This window comes from Thamnophis sirtalis, unplaced genomic scaffold, assembly GCF_051295495.1.
Source record: "Thamnophis sirtalis isolate CommonGarterSnake01/CBP01778 unplaced genomic scaffold, rThaSir2_p1.2 scaffold_5, whole genome shotgun sequence".
Taxonomy (NCBI): Eukaryota; Metazoa; Chordata; class Lepidosauria; order Squamata; family Natricidae; genus Thamnophis; species Thamnophis sirtalis.
Genome location: NW_028261385.1, coordinates 93,950,221 through 93,971,616, shown reverse-complemented (window position 1 = coordinate 93,971,616; position 21,396 = coordinate 93,950,221). Strand labels below are relative to the sequence as shown.

The following is a 21,396-nucleotide window of genomic DNA, read 5'->3' as shown; positions in this document are numbered from 1 at the left end:
GATGACCTGGAGTGGCATAGACTAGGTTGTGACTACATGCTTACCTTAAATGTAGTCATTTAATATACTTAACACTGCCATATGATACACTTAACACTGTGATCTAAAAGAGGGAATTGGTTTTTGGCCTTTCTCTTTACAGCAGAATGTGCAAGTTTGTCCTGGATGCTACATTTTCTTCTCTGGATCAAGGAAATTCAACAGATGGTTTTTAATAACTTTTATTTAATTTAACTGCATTACATTTACAGATAGAATGCCTATTTATCTTTTAGTATGGAATTAATTGAATGCTGAGTACTATCCTTCCAGTTTAAATGAGGCAGGAGATAGATTTCATAAAAATTGTGGGAACAGTGGAAAGAAAATTACTGGTATATATTATTATCATTATCTCCTACATTTATTGTATACAATTCAAGGTGGCATACCTGATTTTTTTTTCCACAATAGTAATAATAAAAATAAAATAAATAAAAGGAGGTGGATTAGGCTGAGAATGACAGGCTCAGTCATTTGACCACATTTTGTGCCTATGGGAGAGGCAAAAGCTAATCCATTCTACCAAAGTGGCTCATCACAAATTCCTGACAATGAATTTATAATATGAAAGCAGATATATAAATGTAGTCTGGGATCAGCAAAACTATTTTTAACTCACAGTACTCCCATTTTGGAATCTGCACTAAGATGGAAATATTTTTTCAAACTGTGAAATCTCAAAAGGGTTTTTTTTGTATGTGTACAGCTACCGGTAGTACAAAATAAAGTACATCAGTATTGGTATAATCCAATTCAAAACCATAATTAAAATATAGAACATCGGTAACCTGAAAAGTAAAAACAATAAAATAATTATAACCTGTAATTTAATTTCATTCATTTTACTGTAATGATTAGGTATTGCCCAACTTCAGGTTGACTTTGGGAGGCTCATAATATGAAAAAAAGGAATAAAATAAAAATTCAAAAAGACAAAAATCAACAAAAGCCATGGTAAAAGGACAAAATAAAGAACAAGATGGCAAATCTGACCAAGTAAAAATCACAGAAACCTCAATGGGCTCAGACCACCTCACCCAAGGCCTGAGAGAACAGCCAAGTCTTGAAGCCCCTGGGAACCACCTGGATCTCAGAGGGAATTACATTCCAGATGGAAGGCACTATAACAATATATGCTGCATAAAATTAATTTTTAATCCATCTTTACAAAAGTTAATTAAAATGCTTTAAATGTATGTTTTCAACTGTGCAAACCACATTCCAGGCATAGGGTATAATTTTGGTGGAAGCTGATTCCAAAGGATTGGCACTAGATGGGAAAAGCTTTAAGCTATCTATGCTGAGTTCCCAGCTGGCTCTCCTAGATGATCTGGTCAAGTGCAAGGCACGTAAAATGCAAGCCAATATTCTAAGTCACTAAGTACTCTGGCATGTAAACTGCTACTCCAATATTCAGGGAGGTCTACAATTGTACTGGATGATGGACCAGAGAGAATTATTAGGTTAGTACTGTTCCAACAGTCAACAGACTATTCCAATCATCCAAATATAAGATAATTAAGACAAACAGCTGCTCTGTTGTCTCTATAGCTAAGAACCAGTGTAATCTATGAATGTACATTACATAAAAAGCTTCAGATATTAGTGGTTTTATTAATGAAGGGTTCTAAAGAAAACTGATTCCCAGATTTCTAAAGACAAGGAAGCTCACAATTGGTAGCAATGAAGATATAAAGGGATGGTTAATCTCCATTCACACTGAGCTTCAGAGGATAGGAATTCAATCAATCAGAAAGCCCAGCAAGATTATTTGGAACAGGATGATGACAAAACGTTTTCCTCGCCTCACCGCCGGCCGCCTTCCCGCTTCTCTTGCGCCAAGCCGCCTCAACGAGGGGAGCGACTTCCCTCAGTCGCCGTTTCCCCCAACCTCCCTCCATCCCGCTGTGCCGAAACTCATTTTCGTGCGTGCGCAGTTCTTCCCCTGCACTGGGGGATGGGAGGGGATAGAGGTCGTATATTCTTGCTCGCTCTTGCGCACTCTTTCCAAGCCTTTCACCTGGGGCTTGGGCGGGAGGTCACGAGGCGGTTGCGTCATTGCCGTCACGTCGGCGGCGGGAGCAGCCGTTGCCTTTGGGCCGCGAGCGGAGCGCGAGAAGTGGATTAACGCCCACTCGGTGCGCGAGAATACGGTATTTGCTCCTGCTTGGCCCCTCCCCCGGCCCCTCCCCCTGTCTCTCACCGTAGCCTAAGCCAAGCTAGGCCGGAGAGCACTGAGAGGATCCGGGGGGGTGGGGGGAGAAACTGTCGCTGCCGCCACCCAGTCTTGAGGCAGCTGCAGGGGGGGTTAGGTTCCGCTGGAACCTAGAGGCCAGCCGCCGCCATGCAAATCACTCTGAAGACCCTGCAGCAGCAAACCTTCAAGATAGACATCGACTGCGACGAGACGGTACGTACGGCCTGAGGGAAAAAGGGGCGAGAGGTCGGGTTGGAGCTGGTTGTGTTTTGTGTGTGGGGCGCGCTGGTGGGTGGAAGACCCACATTCGGAAGGACGGGATCCCCAGGCGCATTTTCCGCAGCGATGTGCAAAGTTCTGCCGCGAAAAGTTGGGGCCTGTCAGCGAAGGGGACGGTGAGAGAGACCCCGGAATCGTGGAAGGGCCTCAAGGAAGAGAGAGAGAAGAGAAGCGTGGGACTTTGCGGAGAGAAAAGGGACAAGCGGGCACGTCCGCCACAGGCCTCCCTGGCGACCCGAGGCTGCGGCTTCCTCTTTGGCGCCAGGCCTTGCCGCAGCTTTGGAGTACTTTGGACGAAAAGGGACGGGTCTCCTCGCCTGCTCATCCACCTCCCTCCCCCCCCCCGGGTGGGAAGTGACGTTTAAACTCAACGTTCGCCACCATTCCAACCTCCCCCCCACACACACACACCTTGTCCCCCAACCCCGCGTGCGAACGGCCGGGTGGCTCTGGTCGTTCAGAACGAAGCGGCTTGGAGTGAGGAGTTCGCCGAGTGGCTCCTTGCAGCGTCCTGGAATAGAACTATGCCATGACTCTGCGTTATTCCGAGGAGGGCGGGGATGCAAAACGCGCGTGGGACCCGCGAGCGCGTTCTCGCTCTCTTCCCCTCCCCCCCTTTCCCCCGCGAGGTATGTTGGCAAATAGGCCGCGTTGCGTGAATAGGTGGGCCAAGGAGGTAGGCCAGCTTTCGCTCCTAAAAGATGAAAGGGTGTCTTTGGTCGGACAGGTAAAGGACACTGCATCGAAAATAAGGTAAGTAAGAGGAGTGTGCGTTGGAGGTAAACTGCCGATTTATGCTGCCCTAATCACATTCTGCTGAGATCTGGGAGAAATAAAGTGTCTTTTATTGCAGGTAGTCCTCCACTTGTAATGGTTCGTTTAGTAAGCTGTCATTCAGCTGCTGTGTCCTCATGATGTTCCTTCATCTTATCCCCAATCTCGTGAGCGAGATAATAGTGTTAAATCATCCTTTGGTTTATTAGTATTGCAGTGTTTAGCCATTTTATTCTGACATTGTTCAAGGGGAGTCTGGGAATATGCAGGTAGTCCTCGACTAACAGTTATTTAGTGATTGTACAAGGTTATAGCGACATTGAAAAAAGTGACTCATGACTGTTTTTCACACTTATGACCTTCGCGGCATCCTTGTGACCGATCCATGTGATCAAAATTCAGAGGCTTGGCAACTGGTTCCTGTTTTAGGACCATTGCCGTGTCCCAAGTTCATGTCATCCACCTTTTGCGACCTTCTGACAAGCAAAGTCAATGGGGGAAGCCAGATTCATTTAACAACCAGGTTGCTAATTGATCAACTGCAGTGATTCACTTCACATCTGTGGCAAGAAAATTCGTAAAACTGGACAAAACTCCCTAACATATTTCACACTTAACAACAGAAATTATGGGGGCTCCATTGTGGTTGTAAGTTGAAGACTACCTGCATTAGATGCACTAAATGGCACCTTTGGAGCTAAAGCTTATTGGCAAATCTGAATAGCAGAGGGTAATTTCTTAGCCATGGTATAGGGTCTGGTTACTTAAGGGACCGCCTGTTTCCCATAACATCTGCTTGGCTGATTTGATGTTGCAAGGTTGGTGCACTCCAGTTTTCTTTGATTAAACAATCTCATCTCTCAGGACCCCGGAAGCGCTCTTTATCTGTTGCAGTGCCTACCCTTTGGAGCACAGTTCCCCCTGAGAACCAGATGGCCCCTATTCTGCTGTTGTTTGAAAGAGCTGTGAAGATCTGGCTCTTCACCCATGTCTTCAGGGAGAGAGAATGAGACCAGTTGCTTCATTGCGCCTGTTCTCTTTTATTATTTTTTTTGCTTGTTCTCTTCTATCATTTTATCTTTTATGATTTTATTGTAATTTGTGGTGAATAAAAATCTGACAGTCTAGAAGTTTAATAAATTATTATTCTTAATAGCTTTGATGCATATTTTTTTCTTTCCCAAAGTGAGTTCCTTTGGAAAGATGATTGGGAAGTGTTAGTGTTTTCCAGTTTTCACTAATAGAGCTTTTCTGTTGTCTGGTGGGCAATTCTGTATTTGTGAAAAAATGAGAAAAGCAATGGTTGATGTTTAAGCTGTTCTGCACTTTGGGATTTCAACTACTATTAAGTTTGACTTCTGGTGCTAACACGTTATTCAAAGTTCTTTGTGTTATTTAAGCACAGAAGCATATGGTTTAATATGTTCTTCATTTTACATTGCATATTTATCAATAGCTGGAGTTTGGCAGATAAAGATGCTTTAAATTACTACTGCATTCAGCTTATCTATGTTTAACCATAGACTTGTTCACATACTTGTATCACAGTCTGGGCAAGGACAAGCTTCTTTAAAATGTTGGAATTGTGTATAAACAGCTTAATTAAAAACTTCAGAAAGATGTTTACACACAAACACCCATACCCACACACCTCCTCTCTTCCTGGGTTTCTGTTCCAAGAGTGATTTTTGAAATTCTAGCAAATGTCAGCAAGAAAGTACATTTTGCAAAATGTTGTACAAATTGCAAAATCACGTTGCAGTTAGTGGGATTTCAATTAGATCCAGGAAATTTAATTTCAGCAAATTTGTTGAAATGTTGATGCATTTATTTATCTCATATCTATGCACAATATTCAGAGAGAAAATCTGGGGTTTTGTTGTTGTTAATTTAAAATGCTTTGGAATATAGACCATATATGCAATTTTAGCTTTGGTAGCAAAACTTTTAAAAACCTTTCTGGTTTACCTCTATAATCAGAAATATAGATTAGTGGATCAATTTTCTTTAAGGTTACATATATAATTTTTCTGCCACAATGAATATATGAAATATTAATCTGAGAATTAGTAATTTTTCAGAGCTACTCATTAAATGTCATGAAACTGAATCTCCTCAATCTTGATTTCACATTCAATGTTAATGTTAGCAGATATCCTAAATAGTGGGCCAAGTAGTGAAGTTGTATTTTTAATGCTTCATGCCAGGTTTAATAGAGTATTGTGATCTATTAGAAGCTTCTGTTGTGAAGCATGTCTCTGTACAATTTTCCCCAGTATTGTTTAACAGATTACAAATAATTCTCAACTAATGTATGTTCACATATATTTTCTGTATATGTCAAACTACATGTTTTCTATAGTTTAATAACTATGTGACTTCATTATTTGGGGAGTGGTTTAAATTGTATTACAACAAATATTATAGTCTATGAAAGTTTTTCTTGTTGAGTGTCCTTTGTTTTACTTATAAATTAAGATTTGTGTCTGGGAACACATTTTTATCAATTGTTCATTCTGGAATTTGAGGCACAATTATGTGTTTATTCTACAGAACTCGTGTGGTTCAAGGTAAATTACTGCCTTAAAAGCTCAATAGTTTTATTGATCCATTTTCAAATATGCATAAAACATAAACTAAACAATTTACCAAGTTCCTGCCTTAATTTCAAGTATTTCATTTGTAATAAAATTGCTAATTAAAAAGATAATGTTTCTTTTTAGTTAAATTGAATTCCTGATGACCATTCCAATTTCTTAGTTTATAGGATTTAATTTTTTTTTTAAAGATAACTTACAGTCCTGGTATTTTCAGGATGCCTTCAAGTAGTAGTAGTAGTAGTAGTAGTAGTAGTAGTAGTAGTAGTAGTAGTAGTAGTAGTATTAGCAGTAGTAGTACCTCATCCTCATTTGTATAATCATACAAGAAGGAAGGAAATAAAAAACCAGATCAGTTCTCTACTGGCAACATGGGAGCACTGTTAAAACTTGTTCTGTTTTGTTCTGATTTTGTGTGTCAACCTGCTGCAGTGTGATTGCAAATTTAAATATAATGAAATGTAATTATTAAAATTAATCATAATACAGGACTATTGCTTATTTCTTACCTTTTCTGTCTCCAATTAAACCATTTGTTTATTCATGGAGATTCATACAGATTCATTTATTGTTTTAGGTGGTCTTGGTATCACAAAGTTTGAGAATTCCTAGGGTTCCATAGAACAGTGTTTTTCAACCACTGTGCCGCGGCACACTAGTGTGCCGTGACATAGTGTAAGGTGTGCCGTGGGAAAAACACTTTATATATAGTCAATATAGGCACAGAGTTAAATTTTTTTAACATTTTCTAATGGTGGTGTGCCTCGTGATTTTTTTCATGAAAAAAGTGTGCCTTTGCACAAAAAAGGTTGAAAAACACTGCCATAGAATATTAGTAGAGTTAACTGATGAAGTTACTTATAAAATATTTCTATTTGGATTTTATTCCAGTAATACAAAATTCAACAGTTTGGTGTCCCAATAGAACAAAACTCAACTTTTTTTGTAGTACTGTCATACAAAATATTGTCAAACTGACAAGACCCTTTGTTTGGGTCTGGAAAAATGAAGGAATCATAACTGGAATATTTGGAGACAAACACTTGCAGCTTTCTGAAAATTCTTTTACGTCAGGAATTTTAAGGGTTTCTGGGTTGAAAGGATTACCTTGTGATATCACTGTTGCCCAGGGATACATCTGTGGGGCTCCTTTCATGTCCTTGTCAAGGAGCTGGAGCGAATGGCGAGAGCTCACCCCACCATGTAGCAGCACTTGGGTCTTGAATGTAGGCTTGCTCACTTCCAACCCAGTGTCCTAAGCACGTGAGCCACCACACTCCTCTTTCTGGGATCATATACCATATTTTTTGGACTATAAGACGCACTGGACTATTAGACTCACCTAAATTTATGGAAAAAAACAATTAAAAAAATAGTTTTGGCCTCTATGCGTCTCATTTTTGCCCTTCCCAGCCCCCAGAAGCACTCTGCAGTGTTTCCACATGGCCCATTTTTGTCCACAAACGGGCAGTTTTTGGCAAAAATGGGCTGTGGAGCACTGCAGAGTGCTTCTGGGGGCTGGGGACGGCAAAAATGCAGTGTGCAGAGGGCTTGGGCCCCCCAAAATGCATGTATTCGGTTTATAAAATACACCTAAATTTTCACCCACTTTTTGGGTGGGTGGGTGGGAAGGTGTGTCTTATACTCTGAAAAATAGGATAATTCTTTTCTCAATAGAGGTTATACAATTCCTTGAGAGGTCACTAGGGTTCCCTGGTATTTCGTGATTTATTTTAAAACAGTAGAGATCAAACAAAATTCCTCCAACACTGGGATGCCAATCTTTAAGGATTAAGCAATGTGTATGTTATGGTATTCTCAAAGGCAACAGTTTTTTTGCTTATTGTGTATGGATTTGAAGTTGGAAAACTTCATTTCTGATGCTTAATTTTATCTTGCATAGTATAGTCTTTCCATAGGTTACAACTGATTTACTGTTAAGTTAACATCAAGTGTTTGATGGCATTTTTTAACATAAAGAGTTTATTATCCTAATGATTTATGTGAAAGCTACCGAACTTCTTTTAACTAAAAATATTTATTGTAGGTGAAAGCATTGAAAGAGAAGATTGAATTAGAAAAGGGAAAAGATGCTTTTCCAGTAGCCGGCCAAAAATTAATATATGCAGGTAATGTAATTATGACATTTTTATGGGAATGTGTGTGGATGGGTTGGAGAAGCAATATGTAGTTAATGACATAAAATTTAATCCTAATTTTTTAATTTTGATTATTTAGAATGGATCAATTAACATTAATTTAGATTTTATTTTAGCCATAATAATTATCTCTCCATTTTTCAATCTTTGTGAGCCATGGTGGTGCAGTGGTTAGAGTGCAGTACTGCAGACTACTTCTGCCTGCTGCCTGCCTGCAATTTTTCAGTTCAAATCTCACCAGGCTCAAGGTTGACTAAGCCTTCCATCCTTCTGAGGTGGGTAAAATGAGGATTGTTGGGGGCAATATGCTGACTCTGTAAACAGCTTAGAGAGGGCTGTAAAGCACTGTAAAGCGGTATATAAGTCTAAATGCTATTGCTATTTGTGGCAAAAATACTTTTTCCACACCCTTTTTCCACTGAACATAAGACAGAGCTGAGCAACTGACATGTATTCTCCCAAAGAGCACAATGAAAATATACTTTTCACAAATAATTACCAATCCTTAGTAAAACATATATTCTGTGTTGAATCCTATAATTCCTGTAAATAAATCCCTATATGTCCCCACCCCACCAAAAAACCCTAATCCTCCTGTATTGAGCCTGAAATGCCCCTTTCAGAATCAGAATTAAGCACATGCATTTTGAATATTTAATTAGGAAAATAATCTGGGAATAAGATGTTTTAAATAGTATTGGATAGTAAGAGGTTTTTTAGCCTATTCCAGCAGCCACAGTTGTTTTACCTCTTGAAGTTGGGATGTTGTCCTTTTCAATTTGGTTTGGACCAATTTGTTTATTTTTGATAAAACTTGTGGAAAAATGCATGTGTCTTTATTAATGTATGGCAAGAGGAAATTAGATAAATTGCTGGTCACATAAAGAGAGATGCTCTGTGCCTATAATAGGTTAGGCAGGCTAAGTCTGTATATTTAGTTCTTAAAGAACACTAAATTTGTATCTAAAATTATCCTAGCTGATAAGTCATATGTACAAAGAGGCACAGCATGAAGTCGGAGTAATTGGCCAATAACAGTAATTTCTGTAGGACTGTACAAATAATATTACCCGGGAAAGCCTTTCTAATTAATATGTGATAATAGCAATTGAAGCTTGAAGTTTCTCTTACTGCATTGTACAGAGGATGGTTATGAAGAATATAGGAGGGACCATTAATGAATGCTGGCTTGTGCAAAATAAAAAGGACATGAATTCAATAATTAAATAGTTAACCAGATTTAAATAATTGGTGCTATTTGATTCCATCTGTAGATTTCTACATAGAATGAGTAAATGATTACATTTACATGAAGATATTTAATGTAAATGCTGACATTATATGAACTATCTTTTTATTTTTCCAGGTAAAATACTTAATGATGATACTGCTCTTAATGAATACAAAATTGATGAAAAGAATTTTGTGGTGGTTATGGTAACAAAAGTAAGTTATTGTTTATACTTTTATTTGTAGATTCTGTTTGGTTGTTAACCTCATTGTTTTTCTGGACATATTCTTGATTAATAAAGAATCTTGATACAGTCTGTTTTGTGGTACTGCTAAATTGTCTTGCAGTGGTGAAAGTTTGTGAACTTTGTGTACTTTTTATATGTTATGACCTACAGTATAGGTAGTCCTCAATTTACAACAGTTCATTTAGTGACCGTTCAAGGTTACAACAGCACTGAAAAAGTGACACAGCCATTTTTCATAGTCACGACCTTTACAGCATCCCCATAATCATGTGATCAAAATTCATATGCTTGGCATTTGGTTCATATTTATAACTGTTGCTGTGCCCCAAGATCATGTGATTAACCTTTGTGACCTTCAGACAAGCAAAGTCAATGAGGAAACCAGATTAATTTAACAATCAAGTTATTAATTTATCAACTGCAGAGATTCACTTAACAACTGTGGCAAGAAAGGACATAAAATGGGGCAAAATTCACTTAACAAATGTCTCACATAACAACAGAAATTTTGGGCTCAATTCTGGTCATAAGTCAAGGACTACCTGTATAATCAGATCTTCATATGCATTTTAGTTAAATTACCAACACAAAAAACTTATTTTTGTCTTTATTGAATACATTGAGCTAACATTAACTCTTGATATGGACAGATCATGTCCCTACCCAGTGGGGTACACTGATACTCCACAAAGTAATTGGATCTATTTGAATAATCCACTCTGGACTTTTGATGGACCCAGTTCGCTTTCAAAACTTGTATTTGGATTTTCCCAACAATCTGAAGGGTAGAGCTATTGAGAACCTGCCCCCCTTCTGCAATAAGAATGCAGTGAGAGCTTTTGATAAGATTGCCCTCATTGGCCTCTCCCTGTATGCCAGTTCTAGAGAGCTCCTTGGTTTACTGAGGAACTGCAAGAGCTGAAGAAGTGGCAGCTGGAAATATATGGCTGAACACACGAAGTAAATTTAATTGGACACAAATATGTACCTATGCTTGGGGTTATATTATGAAGGTAAGGATATCAAAGTGGAGAAATGTCTCAATTTTTATTGAGTGCCACCCAGCAGCATCTTTTAAATTGACCAAGGTGGATTAAAAGATCCATTAGATAATCACTGTGATGTGTTAGCAAACATTTAGTATCTAAAATCACTCAGAAGCCAAGAAGACTCTGGGACATGTATCCTTTCAGTTATCTTGAATTATATATATCAGACAACTACACCAACAAAACATTTGAGTTCAGGCCCTAGTGTGGCATGGAAACTGTTATAGACAATATGTCTCAAAACATAAGTAGGAAATGAACTTGTCTTAAAAGATCTTTAAGCTTTTGTTACTTTGTTATTCTTCTGAATTGGATATTGAAGTGACTGTTGCACAGTGGTTCTAAACCTTTCTGAAGGATTACATAAGTTTGAGAAGTTGAACCCTGGGGATCTCCAGTATAAGGTGCCCCCAGCCTAGATGTGCTAGCAAAGTTCTATTTAGCCTTAGAGGTTTCTAGGACTGCTAGGAGATTATTCAACCCTTTGGAGTACTGTACCCAAAGTCTTATGAATATACAGATAATATCCAGTTGATTATCTGCACCCCAGATCTATGGATATAAATATTAGAAGTTGTGTAATGTAATGATTTGAAATTAGATATTTTTTTATGATTATATTTGGTTTATTGCTTTTGTAAGTCACTGAGATTAGTTTATGACACCATGTTACCTCTTTATCAGTAATGATTCAATCACATGTTTCTTGAACCTTTTCATCAATAGACAGTAGACTTGGAGGGATTTGGGCCCATTTGCAGAACTCCTTGAACTTATTGATACTTTTGAGCTGTCTTACATGAATTGCTCACTTGAGGTCCTCTGAGAACATTTTCAGTTTGGTTAATGTCAGGGACTTGAATTGGTTAGACCAAAACATGAAATTTCTTTGGCTTCGCTGTGTTCTAAATTTACTGATGCATTTAGGATCATTATGCTGCATGATTCATATTTATTTCCTGTCAGACTGATGGATATACATCTAACATTCTGTAGAATATGCTGGTATAATTTAGAATTGATTATTCCTTGATTATTGAAAAATGTTGAAATTCTGAAGTTGCAGGTCTGCTTCTGTGTTTTGTTGTAAATGTTCATGAGATGAAATTATTTTATTGCAGTGTTCTGCTTTTTAATATATAACTTTTCCCATTAGTGCCAGAAGTTCCACTTTCATTTGATCTGTTGACAAACTATATTTGGATGATCCAGGGGGGTCTTTGGACACTTTGGTGTTGTGCTTCCTGAAGAAAAGTGGTTTTCATTTTGATATTCTTACATCTTGCTGTGTGCTTTCCCAATCAGAAACTCATGAACATTAATATTAGACATTGAGAAGTGTCATGTCATTACCTTGGAGTTCTTTGTTCCATTCTGAAATATTGTACACTAATAAGTACTTCTATGAAGAGTAAAAACTGGATAGCAAGATGGGGTGGCATCTCCACTTGTACACACTGTCTGATGATCATGGATTGATGAAAGCCTCATTTTTTAGTCCTTCCCAACCTCCCAAATATCAACAAGCTTTTGTCTGGAATTTGCTGATAACTTCTTGTTGTTGGACTATGTTTCTATTCCATAAATGTTATGAAGTGTAGATTTCATTGGTGGCAGCCAAAGTATGTGTTCTGTAATAGGTAAAAAAACTCTTCAACTCGCATCTAATGGTCTTCATCTGGTTCAATTTACCCCCATTAGAAAGATGATTATTCCTCAGGATTTCAAACAGAACAAGTGTGTACCATGCTTTCCTTAAAGATATGACACAATACATATATATATGTATATGTGTGGTTTGTTTACCGTTAATCTGTTTAATGATAAATGAGATTCAGATTGCACTGTAGGTTGTGATACTGCTATATATTAGAAATATTTCTAAATGTTCTCTTCCCACGCTAGTTGGAAATACAATACGAATACTAGCATTTGTATTGTGACATCCATTATTAATCACTTAAATGTACTTGCCGAATTCTCTTATTTGGTTTATGGAAATCATAAGCTGAATATGTACTTATTTTTTCAAGTGGTAAAGCAACCGATTAAAAGCTTGTTGTGGCTGCTTTGAGGCTTCAGGGCATGTACATATTGTACAAGAATTTAGAAATGCCTTGGAAAAGTTATGCTGGCCCTTCAATACGCTGTATCTGATTTACAGCTTTGAGGAGCATGTTCAGAGGGATGGTTGACTCATTGAATTATGAGTGCAGACCTATTTCTACTGGAGAAAACTATTGTTAATGCATGCGAGAAGTTGTGCATCATTCACATGAAACAATTTAAATTCTAGTAAAGAAGCAACTTTCAGATGAACTTAGAGAAAGCCATAATTTAGGAATTTGCCTTCTTCACCTTTGTAGCCCAAAGCAGCAGCCGCTCCATCTCCATCCCCATCTCCAACTACAACTACAACACAGCAGTCAAATGAAACTACCACTACGGTTACTTCTACAACACCTGCTGCTCTGCCGAAACTAGTCCCTACTCCTACTCCTGCTCCTGCACAAGTTTCAGTACCTGCACCCACTGCTTCAACACCAGCTGCAGCAGCGTGTGAGTCTGCACCTGTAAGTGCCACTGTAGAAGAAAAATCATCAGATAAACCAGTAGAAACGCCACCAGCCACCAGCCCAACATCTACAGAAAGGTATTGCAGAACATCGGAAATCAGAATTTTGCTTCTCATTCAATTCAGACTAAATGCAATGGATATTAAAAACTGTCTGCAAGCAACTTTATTTTTAGGCTTTTTAACACAGTAAATATCTGAGTTCATATTGAAAGGCAATGAAGCATATAAATGTATTTTTATATTCTGTATCATTTTAAAGCTTTTGTGGTGTAAAGTTTTAGCTGTTGAAGCCACATTGTACACTTGGTGGTTCTTGCTTGCATTTTAAGTTAGGTAGAGATTTATTATTAAGAGACTGGAACTTTGAGTTGCTCTGGTGGGAATAGCATTGTAATTGTTTATGTATTAGACTTGTAAATGTTCATAATTGTACACTTCACAGTCATACAATTCTGTTTTCTAGGGAAAAACATTCAATAATATAGCATTAATATCTAAAAATAGAATGTAATTGTGATGTCCTTTTTAACATTTTTGCCATATGTTAAATAAATAAAATCTTAAAAACTCTAGCACATAATTCTAGGCTGCTGTCTTAACTAAAAACAGTGGAATCCAGAGACAATTTCATAAGGAGAAAGCCATGAAATGCTATCCAATATTGCAGTGTAAATTATCCCCTGGATCCAACTGACTGCCCTTCACCTGGCTCTGTGTATGCTGGTCAACATGCTAAGCCCATGTCACCTTGTGTTGACAGATAGTCAGGCAATTGGTGGAACTGTATTAATGTGAGATCTCCTTTGGCTTGCATATATTCCCTCTTCCCTCCTCCCCTCAATAACAAGATGGTTAGTATTCACAAAGAATTGTTTTGTCTCAGCTATTCAGTTTAGCAAACTGAATCATATCTGGTCACCTCAGGCACAAAAGTCCTGATCCAGATGTCTAATATTTGCGCAGCTTGACCCACTAGTAAAAACCAGAGAATAGTTTTGTTATCTGGTTCTGCAATATCTGTATTTCAGTGGTTTGCAATTTAATGAGCTATGAAATTCCCCCCCCCCCCCTGAAATGGTAGCAGTTGGGTTGTTGTCAGTATTAATTTAGAAAGTATTATTAGTTTCTGCTAAGTGTTTTTCAGTAGACAACAATAAAAGTGTAATTATTTTAAATAAAGAACCATGCTCAAGTTCACACAATGTGAGATGGGTAAAACTCAGTAAACTGTAACTCCTAAATGTGTACCTTGCACGTTCTATATCTTACTTTTGTGTCACTCCTTGATTCCAAACTTAAGCTCTGATAAAAATCAAATGTATGCCAATGAAACTTGGTTTTTATTATACAATTCTTAAGTTACTTTGGATTCTTTATTAGCAAAATTTCAATAAGAAAAATACATTAACTCATGGGACAGATATTAAATATGTTTGTTTTGTTCCACCACAGTACAATAGGAGACACTTCTCGATCAAATCTCTTTGAGGATGCTACAAGTGCACTTGGTAAATATTTCCTGATGGTTGAGTAAAATAATAATATTTTTTGTTTTCCATACCACAAATTGCCTATATGTCTTGGATTTCTGTGTGAAATATGGCTGGGTAATAATGTTAGAAGGGAATTTCTGGTGGCCATCTGAGACCAAAAAGCTACATAGATTTTCAACTTATGTGCTAAACCTTCTGACTTTCTAAATTACTTACAAATTATTCTAACTTGAATCATTTCTGTAAGCTGTTACTGTTTGGTATCTTGTGATAAAACACATTTTTAGTAGATGTTACTTATGAGAAAGCCATCTATTTAAAGAAGCAGTTCTGAATTGTAGTCCAGTCAGGTGTTACTGCCTTCTGCCCCAGCTGCCAGTGTTGATCCAACAAGATCACTCTTTGTAAGCACAGATGTCTATACATTTTATATACAATCTATTTCCAAGCAGATACCAGTTGAGTAATGCAGTAAAGGGGATGGGCATTTTTTAATATTTGGTTGAACTATTTTAATCAGGCTGTTTGAATACTGGTTCCTGGGTGTTTGTTTTTATATTAGAATATGCTAGTCCAGTTACAACATTTACTTGAGAGTACTTCCTTTTTAAATCATCATGATAAGATCTGCTGCAATTTTAACATGAAACATAAGGGGAACCATCTGTCTGTGTCAGCTGTCTTCTCAGCTTCCATTCCATTCCACTTCTTTTTCTGCTAAACTGGTTCCAGTTAGTTCAATTTATTTGATACCCCTGAATTAAAAAAAATCTGAAAAATGTCTCTTGCTGCTAAGTTTGATTGTAAGAGTTAAGAAATAAAGGCATAATGGACAGCAGGAAAACATAATCCTGAGGACTGTCACAGCACTGCAATGCTTACTGCTAACATTTGGTCTCTGGAAAGTTATCTGTGAGAGAATATAGCCCTCAGGCTAAGTAAGATTCCCCACCCTTCTATATAACATTCCTGATTAGACCTGAATAGAGTTGGTAAAATAAATGGGAGCCATGATGATTACTATGAAATGATGGAGTGTGACAGCTGAAGCATATTGTGGCCTTTTATCCTTTTTTTAAAAACCTGTTTTTATATATGGTTGAGAATTCTTAAAGGTCATAGTCACCTGTGTTTCCTTCAACTAGTTTTAACATTACAGTCCTGTCATCAGCTGTTATTGATCAACTGCATGCTCTGATACTGTTTTTAATTATTTTTAAAACCGTGCAGAATACTGACAGTATAATACAAACTCAACTGAATGATTAATCAGGAAAGGAGATTTATTATAAAAACAGCAGAACGAAAAAAAACCCCAGATAATTTGGTTTTTATCTAGGGAATCAATTTCTATTTTTCAGTATAACTATTTAAGATCAGACATGGATTATTACAGCTAATACATATGTCTTTGATAAAGAAGAAATTGGAATGAGAGATGAATTATTTTATTAGTAATATATTGAATTTTGAATTTGAATAGAAGAAAATTAACATATCACCCAGATTATTATAATGAATAACTAATGCAAACCTATTGTATTGTTATTTTCTTGACAGAATAAGCCAGTAGGTTATTTTCTCCCTTCTTCCTTCAAAATTTGGATATATCTTATCTATATCTTTTCTTTTAACTTCTAAGTGACAGGCCAGTCGTATGAAAACATGGTGACTGAGATTATGTCAATGGGGTATGAAAGAGAGCAGGTAATTGCTGCATTGAGAGCCAGCTTCAATAATCCTGACAGAGCAGTGGAGTATCTTTTAATGGTAAATATGTTTCTTATTTCATGATTTGCTCTTCCTTCATGACAGGATTTTTTTATGGGAAAGTGAGATGTGAAGGCAAAAGGCAGTAATGACTTAGTAATGATTTTTTTTTTAATGAAAATTTGAACATAAGTTGGTTTTAATTTGTCAGTACAGCTATTCTGTGTGTGACCATTTGAACTGCAAATGCATTAATAACAATAAGAGATACATATGTATCAGTATAAAAAGCTTATCTATTTTTGTTCACTTAGCAAAACTGTTCAAGGTTCGTTTGAATTTCTCACATTCAGATCTTTCTGAATGGAAGACTCCTATAATAGATTTACTCAATCTGATTTTAGTATTTTAGACTAGTGTTTCTCAAGCTCAGCAACTTTAAAATATGTGGACTTCAACTCCCAGAATTCCCCAGCGACTCAGGGAGTTGCTGTCCACACATTTGAAAGTTGATGAGCTTGAGAAACACTGTTTTAGACAATTACTTTCATAATCTATAATGATAGACAGTGTGGCAGGGGTTAAGTCCATGTATATATTTAAATGTTCTTACTTCAACAGAAGTAATAACAGATGGCAGATTTAAAAAAAAACATTAACAGTAAAGAATTATTCGTTTGATTCAAGCTCAGTCCTTAGACTTCATGGATATATCAAAATCATGAAGATTATGTTCATTTTAGGGTATTCCTGGAGATAGGGAGAGTCAAGGTATGGCTGATCCTCCTCAAGCAGCCAGCACTGGAGCTTCTCCATCTTCAGCAGTAGCTGCTGCCGCTGCAGCAACTACCACTACCACTACTACTACCACTAGCTCTACAGGAGGTAAGAGAGTTTTCTACAAGCCTGAGTCTGACTCACTAAAGCAGGGGTGTCAAACTTGTGGCGTCACATGTATCGGAACTTTTTCGCCTTTGCTAAACTGGGCAGAGCCAGGACGTGACATGACGCATCCGGGCTGCGAATTTGACACCCCTGCACTAGAGAAATGTTATGCAAAACAGCCCTTAAGATACTTTTGTTGTTGTATAATTCTGCAAACATCTCTATTCTTAATAGTTCTTTTTATAGGGTGGTGGGCTTTTATGTTTATTTGTAGAATATTGCATTGAAGTTTATAAAGGTTTTTGGTTTTCCAGTTCAGGTTTCTATATCATTCTGTCATAAATTTTCTCATGAAGTTGTTCTAGGCAGACAGATTAACAAATCTTCCCTTTCCTGTTATTAGTAACTTGTAAAAATTAATACTAGGTTCTAGCATGAGTCCTGTATAAGCTTTTGAGAAATGCTCACCTTTTGCTTATAATCTTGTTCAAAATGTGCCTCCTCTTTCAGGACATCCTCTTGAATTTTTACGAAACCAACCTCAGTTCCAGCAGATGAGACAAATTATTCAGCAGAATCCATCGCTTTTGCCTGCATTATTACAACAAATAGGACGGGAAAATCCTCAGTTATTGCAGGTGACTTTTAAATCCTCTCGAGTTGTCTTCTGTAGTTTCATGTTTTTTTAAAATTAACGTCAAGTGAGGAAAAAAATAAAATGATTGAAATGAAGTGAGTTGTAAAGGTCTCTCAGTATAATAATTTACCATGTAGGCATATCTGTTACTAATATTTGGTCTTCGTTGGCTTATATATTACCATTTATACTGGTAGTTCAAATGGAAATAAATTTTAAGGTAAATAGGAATGCATATTTATCATATTTATGTATCTGCCCATCTCATAAACAAGTAATTCTGGACACCGTACAGCAGTGTTACAAATAATAGGTACAAATATTAATATTATTAAAAAAATAAATTCTAAAAGGGACACAAATAAAAATATTAGGTGAAGAGCAGGTGTTAAATTGAGATGGAGTCATCTCAATTTTTTTTACCAGTTATTTGGGGTCTCCAGGACTGATGGGACATATCCAGCAAGTTAAAAGACATGAAGCCAGCCTCACTTTGTGGGAAAGTTAGATAAAGAAAGGGGGGGGGGGGGACACCAGAAAAGCCTGCTACCTAGGAGCTGCCAGGTGAAGCTTCATATCTGAGGGAACCTGCAGCATGTCCTCTCTGCTGGATCTGGTGGGACAGGCAGATGTAATCAGGAGAGGCAGTCTTTATTTCAGTATATTATTTGCTTTTGTCCTCCCATGCACCATAGCAAATAAGCCAACATCAAGAGCATTTTATTCAGATGTTAAATGAACCTGTTCAAGAGTCAGGACAAGGAGGTGGTGGAGGTAGTGGAAGTGGAGGCGGAGTAGCTGAAGCTGGAAGCCGTCACATGAACTATATTCAAGTAACACCTCAGGAAAAAGAAGCTATAGAAAGGGTGAGTTGAACATATTTATTATTTCCTCAAACCCAATTTTCTCTCTATTTCTTAAGTTCAAAGATTAAGTAATCCTTACATAGCCAAAATCTACATAAAGTACTTGTAGAAGTCATGATGACATTATCTCCTGTTATAAATTAAGGCTTCAGGATGGTCTTTGGAGGGTTAAGAGTTTGCTGCTTCAGGGCGTCTAGCAGTTGGGAGTTTTACATTTTTAATATAGCAATCTTAGGTTTTGCTGTGAGTGATTGTTGCTGAAAGTATAACATTGCATGTGTCCTTTGGCTATAGGGCCACATAAATTCAGTTTATGATTCAACACAGACCATATATTTATGATCTCCACATTTTTTTTTCAATTTCTTCTGCTCTCCTCATAAAATAAATAATAGTAGGTTTCTTTCCCCCAGTATTTGAAGTGTTCATTAGATAAAGTGGTTTCTTTTCCCCAGTATTTGAAGTGTTCATTAGATAAAGTGGCTAGAAACCAGGAATCTGTGAGTTCTAGTCCTACCTTAGACATAAAATCCAGCCAAACCACCTTGAACCAGTCACGCATTCTCAGCCCAATCCAGCTCACAGGAGGGTTGTGGGGAAAATAAGAGGAGGAAGGATACTTTGTATGTTCACTGCGTTGAGTTACTTATAAAAATAATAAAGCCAGAAAATGAATATTAAAATTAGGAGGATACGTAGCCCATACCTATTAGTTGTAATATGCAATTACAAGTATATGTGCCATATATCCAAGTTCATTATTTTGTTTCATGTTAACATTTAGGTTTAGTTGAAAGATGAACTTATTTATTCTTGATTTTCAAATTTATACATTTAATCAATATATTTAAATAATTTTTGCATAGTCAACCAGAGCTTCAGGCTCACCATTCAATGCAGTTGAGCCATATGAAGATTTTAGTGTAACAAATTTGTATCTGCAACAATTGTGTCATGCATCAGGACTGATATTGCCAACTTAGCATTTAAAATACTAATCTTTAATACTTGGTCTATTAATACTAATACTTTAATACTTGACAAAGAAGCTTATGCTATAAATGTGAATTCTAATAGCCTTTTCTTTCCTATAGTTAAAGGCCCTAGGATTTCCTGAAGGACTTGTGATACAAGCATATTTTGCATGTGAGAAGAATGAAAATTTGGCAGCCAATTTCCTTCTACAGCAGAACTTTGATGAAGATTGAAAAGGAGAGACTTTTAAAATCTCACACATCACACCAGTGCATTTACACTAGCTATTCACTGGATTGTCTGGGATACTTGGGCTCATATCCATGATACTTGGTGTAAGGGGGAAGGGGAGTGGGAATTGGGAGAAGAGAGGAAAATATAGAAAGGATACAGGAAAAGACAAGCACATCTGTTTTAAAACAGCAGATGCAGCAGATCAAAATGTAAAATACTATACACCAAAAATTAGCTTTTTTTGCAGATATTTAGTTCCTTCTATAAAATTATATGTTCATGCTCCCCCCCCCCCCAATTTCCACTCCTTTAGTATACTAGGTCCCAAAATTAGCTGCTTTTGTTTCTTTTTAAATAACATTGGTCTTGGAAATAGCAAAGACTACCTAGAATCAACAGTCTGTATTTCATGGTAACACTGGATGACGGCTTCATAAATTTAAGATAAAATATATTTGAGTAACTTTTAAAAACATATGCCAAAAATAGTAGGTGGTGGGGTTTTGCTGCTTCAGATGTATCTAATTTTTGCAGGATGCCCATTATTTCTTGCTGAAGTGCTAGATCTAAACCACTTATTGTTTTAGATTCTGGATCATTGATTTGAGAGAACTTTTCCTATTCCCTATCCCTTTGCTCCTTTCATAATAATAATAAATAGACTGACTATATACACATAGGAAACAGTTGGAGCAAATGCCAGATAACCTAATTACTGCTTACTTTAAGATTGGGTTATAGTAAATCTTTTTTTGAAAAAGAAAAGCAAACAGCTGTCTTTGCATGTTTTTGGGTTTGATGTATCCCTTTTTGTGAATTGAGCACTTTTTATTGCCAATGAAGAAAATGTAAACTCTCCAATCTAGTGAAAGTATTTATGAAGAAATCAGATTGCATCCTACCTATATTTTGTTGAAAGTCAAAACTGATCTGATGAATACAGCTGCAAGTATTTCAAACCTAGGTGTCTTTAAATGCTTGTAATCTTATAGTTTCAATCTCTGGGCCTCTAAAGGCTATTGTCATTTGTATGCTTTAATAAGGACTGTCCAGTAACTTGCCTTCTCTTCTGTTTAAAAGCATTGTGAAACATTTTACTCTTGAAGACATGTTCAGAAAGTGGAAAAAAATAGATGAACAATCAAGTTATTGGATCTCTAAAGATTATGCACATCCCCTTTTACTTCCTATTAAAAGTAACATTTAATTGTAAGGTTGTGAGTATTATTTATTATTAATGAGGGAGAAGGAAGGACGGGATGGGATGGATTTTTGTAGAGTGACTCCAAATAACTTATGTACTGCCATACTATTGCTGGAAGATAATATAACACTCTCATCAGAAAAGAACAGTTTAGGGATTAAATACGGCTTCCTCAACAACGCCTATTTGTACAATTGCCAAATCATAAATTTGTACAGTGATGGATAATTAATTGGATT

General features: G+C 36.9%; 1 protein-coding gene across 2 annotated transcripts; it reads left to right on the top strand.

Moving 5' to 3' along the window:
- Positions 1-2,205: 2,205 nt before the first annotated feature.
- On the top strand, positions 2,206-21,166 carry RAD23B (RAD23 nucleotide excision repair protein B). Of its 2 annotated transcripts, none has more exons than XM_014073630.2 (10): positions 2,206-2,452; positions 7,937-8,018; positions 9,415-9,494; positions 12,942-13,228; positions 14,606-14,661; positions 16,289-16,416; positions 17,100-17,241; positions 17,752-17,879; positions 18,574-18,744; positions 19,839-21,166. In XM_014073630.2, the coding sequence occupies exons 1-10, from the start codon at positions 2,387-2,389 to the stop codon at positions 19,950-19,952; spliced, it is 1,254 nt and encodes a 417-aa protein (XP_013929105.1). In that variant the 5' UTR covers positions 2,206-2,386; the 3' UTR covers positions 19,953-21,166. The 2 variants fall into 2 exon arrangements, with proteins under 2 accessions (XP_013929105.1, XP_087572325.1); XM_087716199.1 differs by lacking the exon at positions 2,206-2,452 and adding an exon at positions 3,063-3,271.
- The last annotated feature ends 230 nt before the right edge of the window (positions 21,167-21,396 follow it).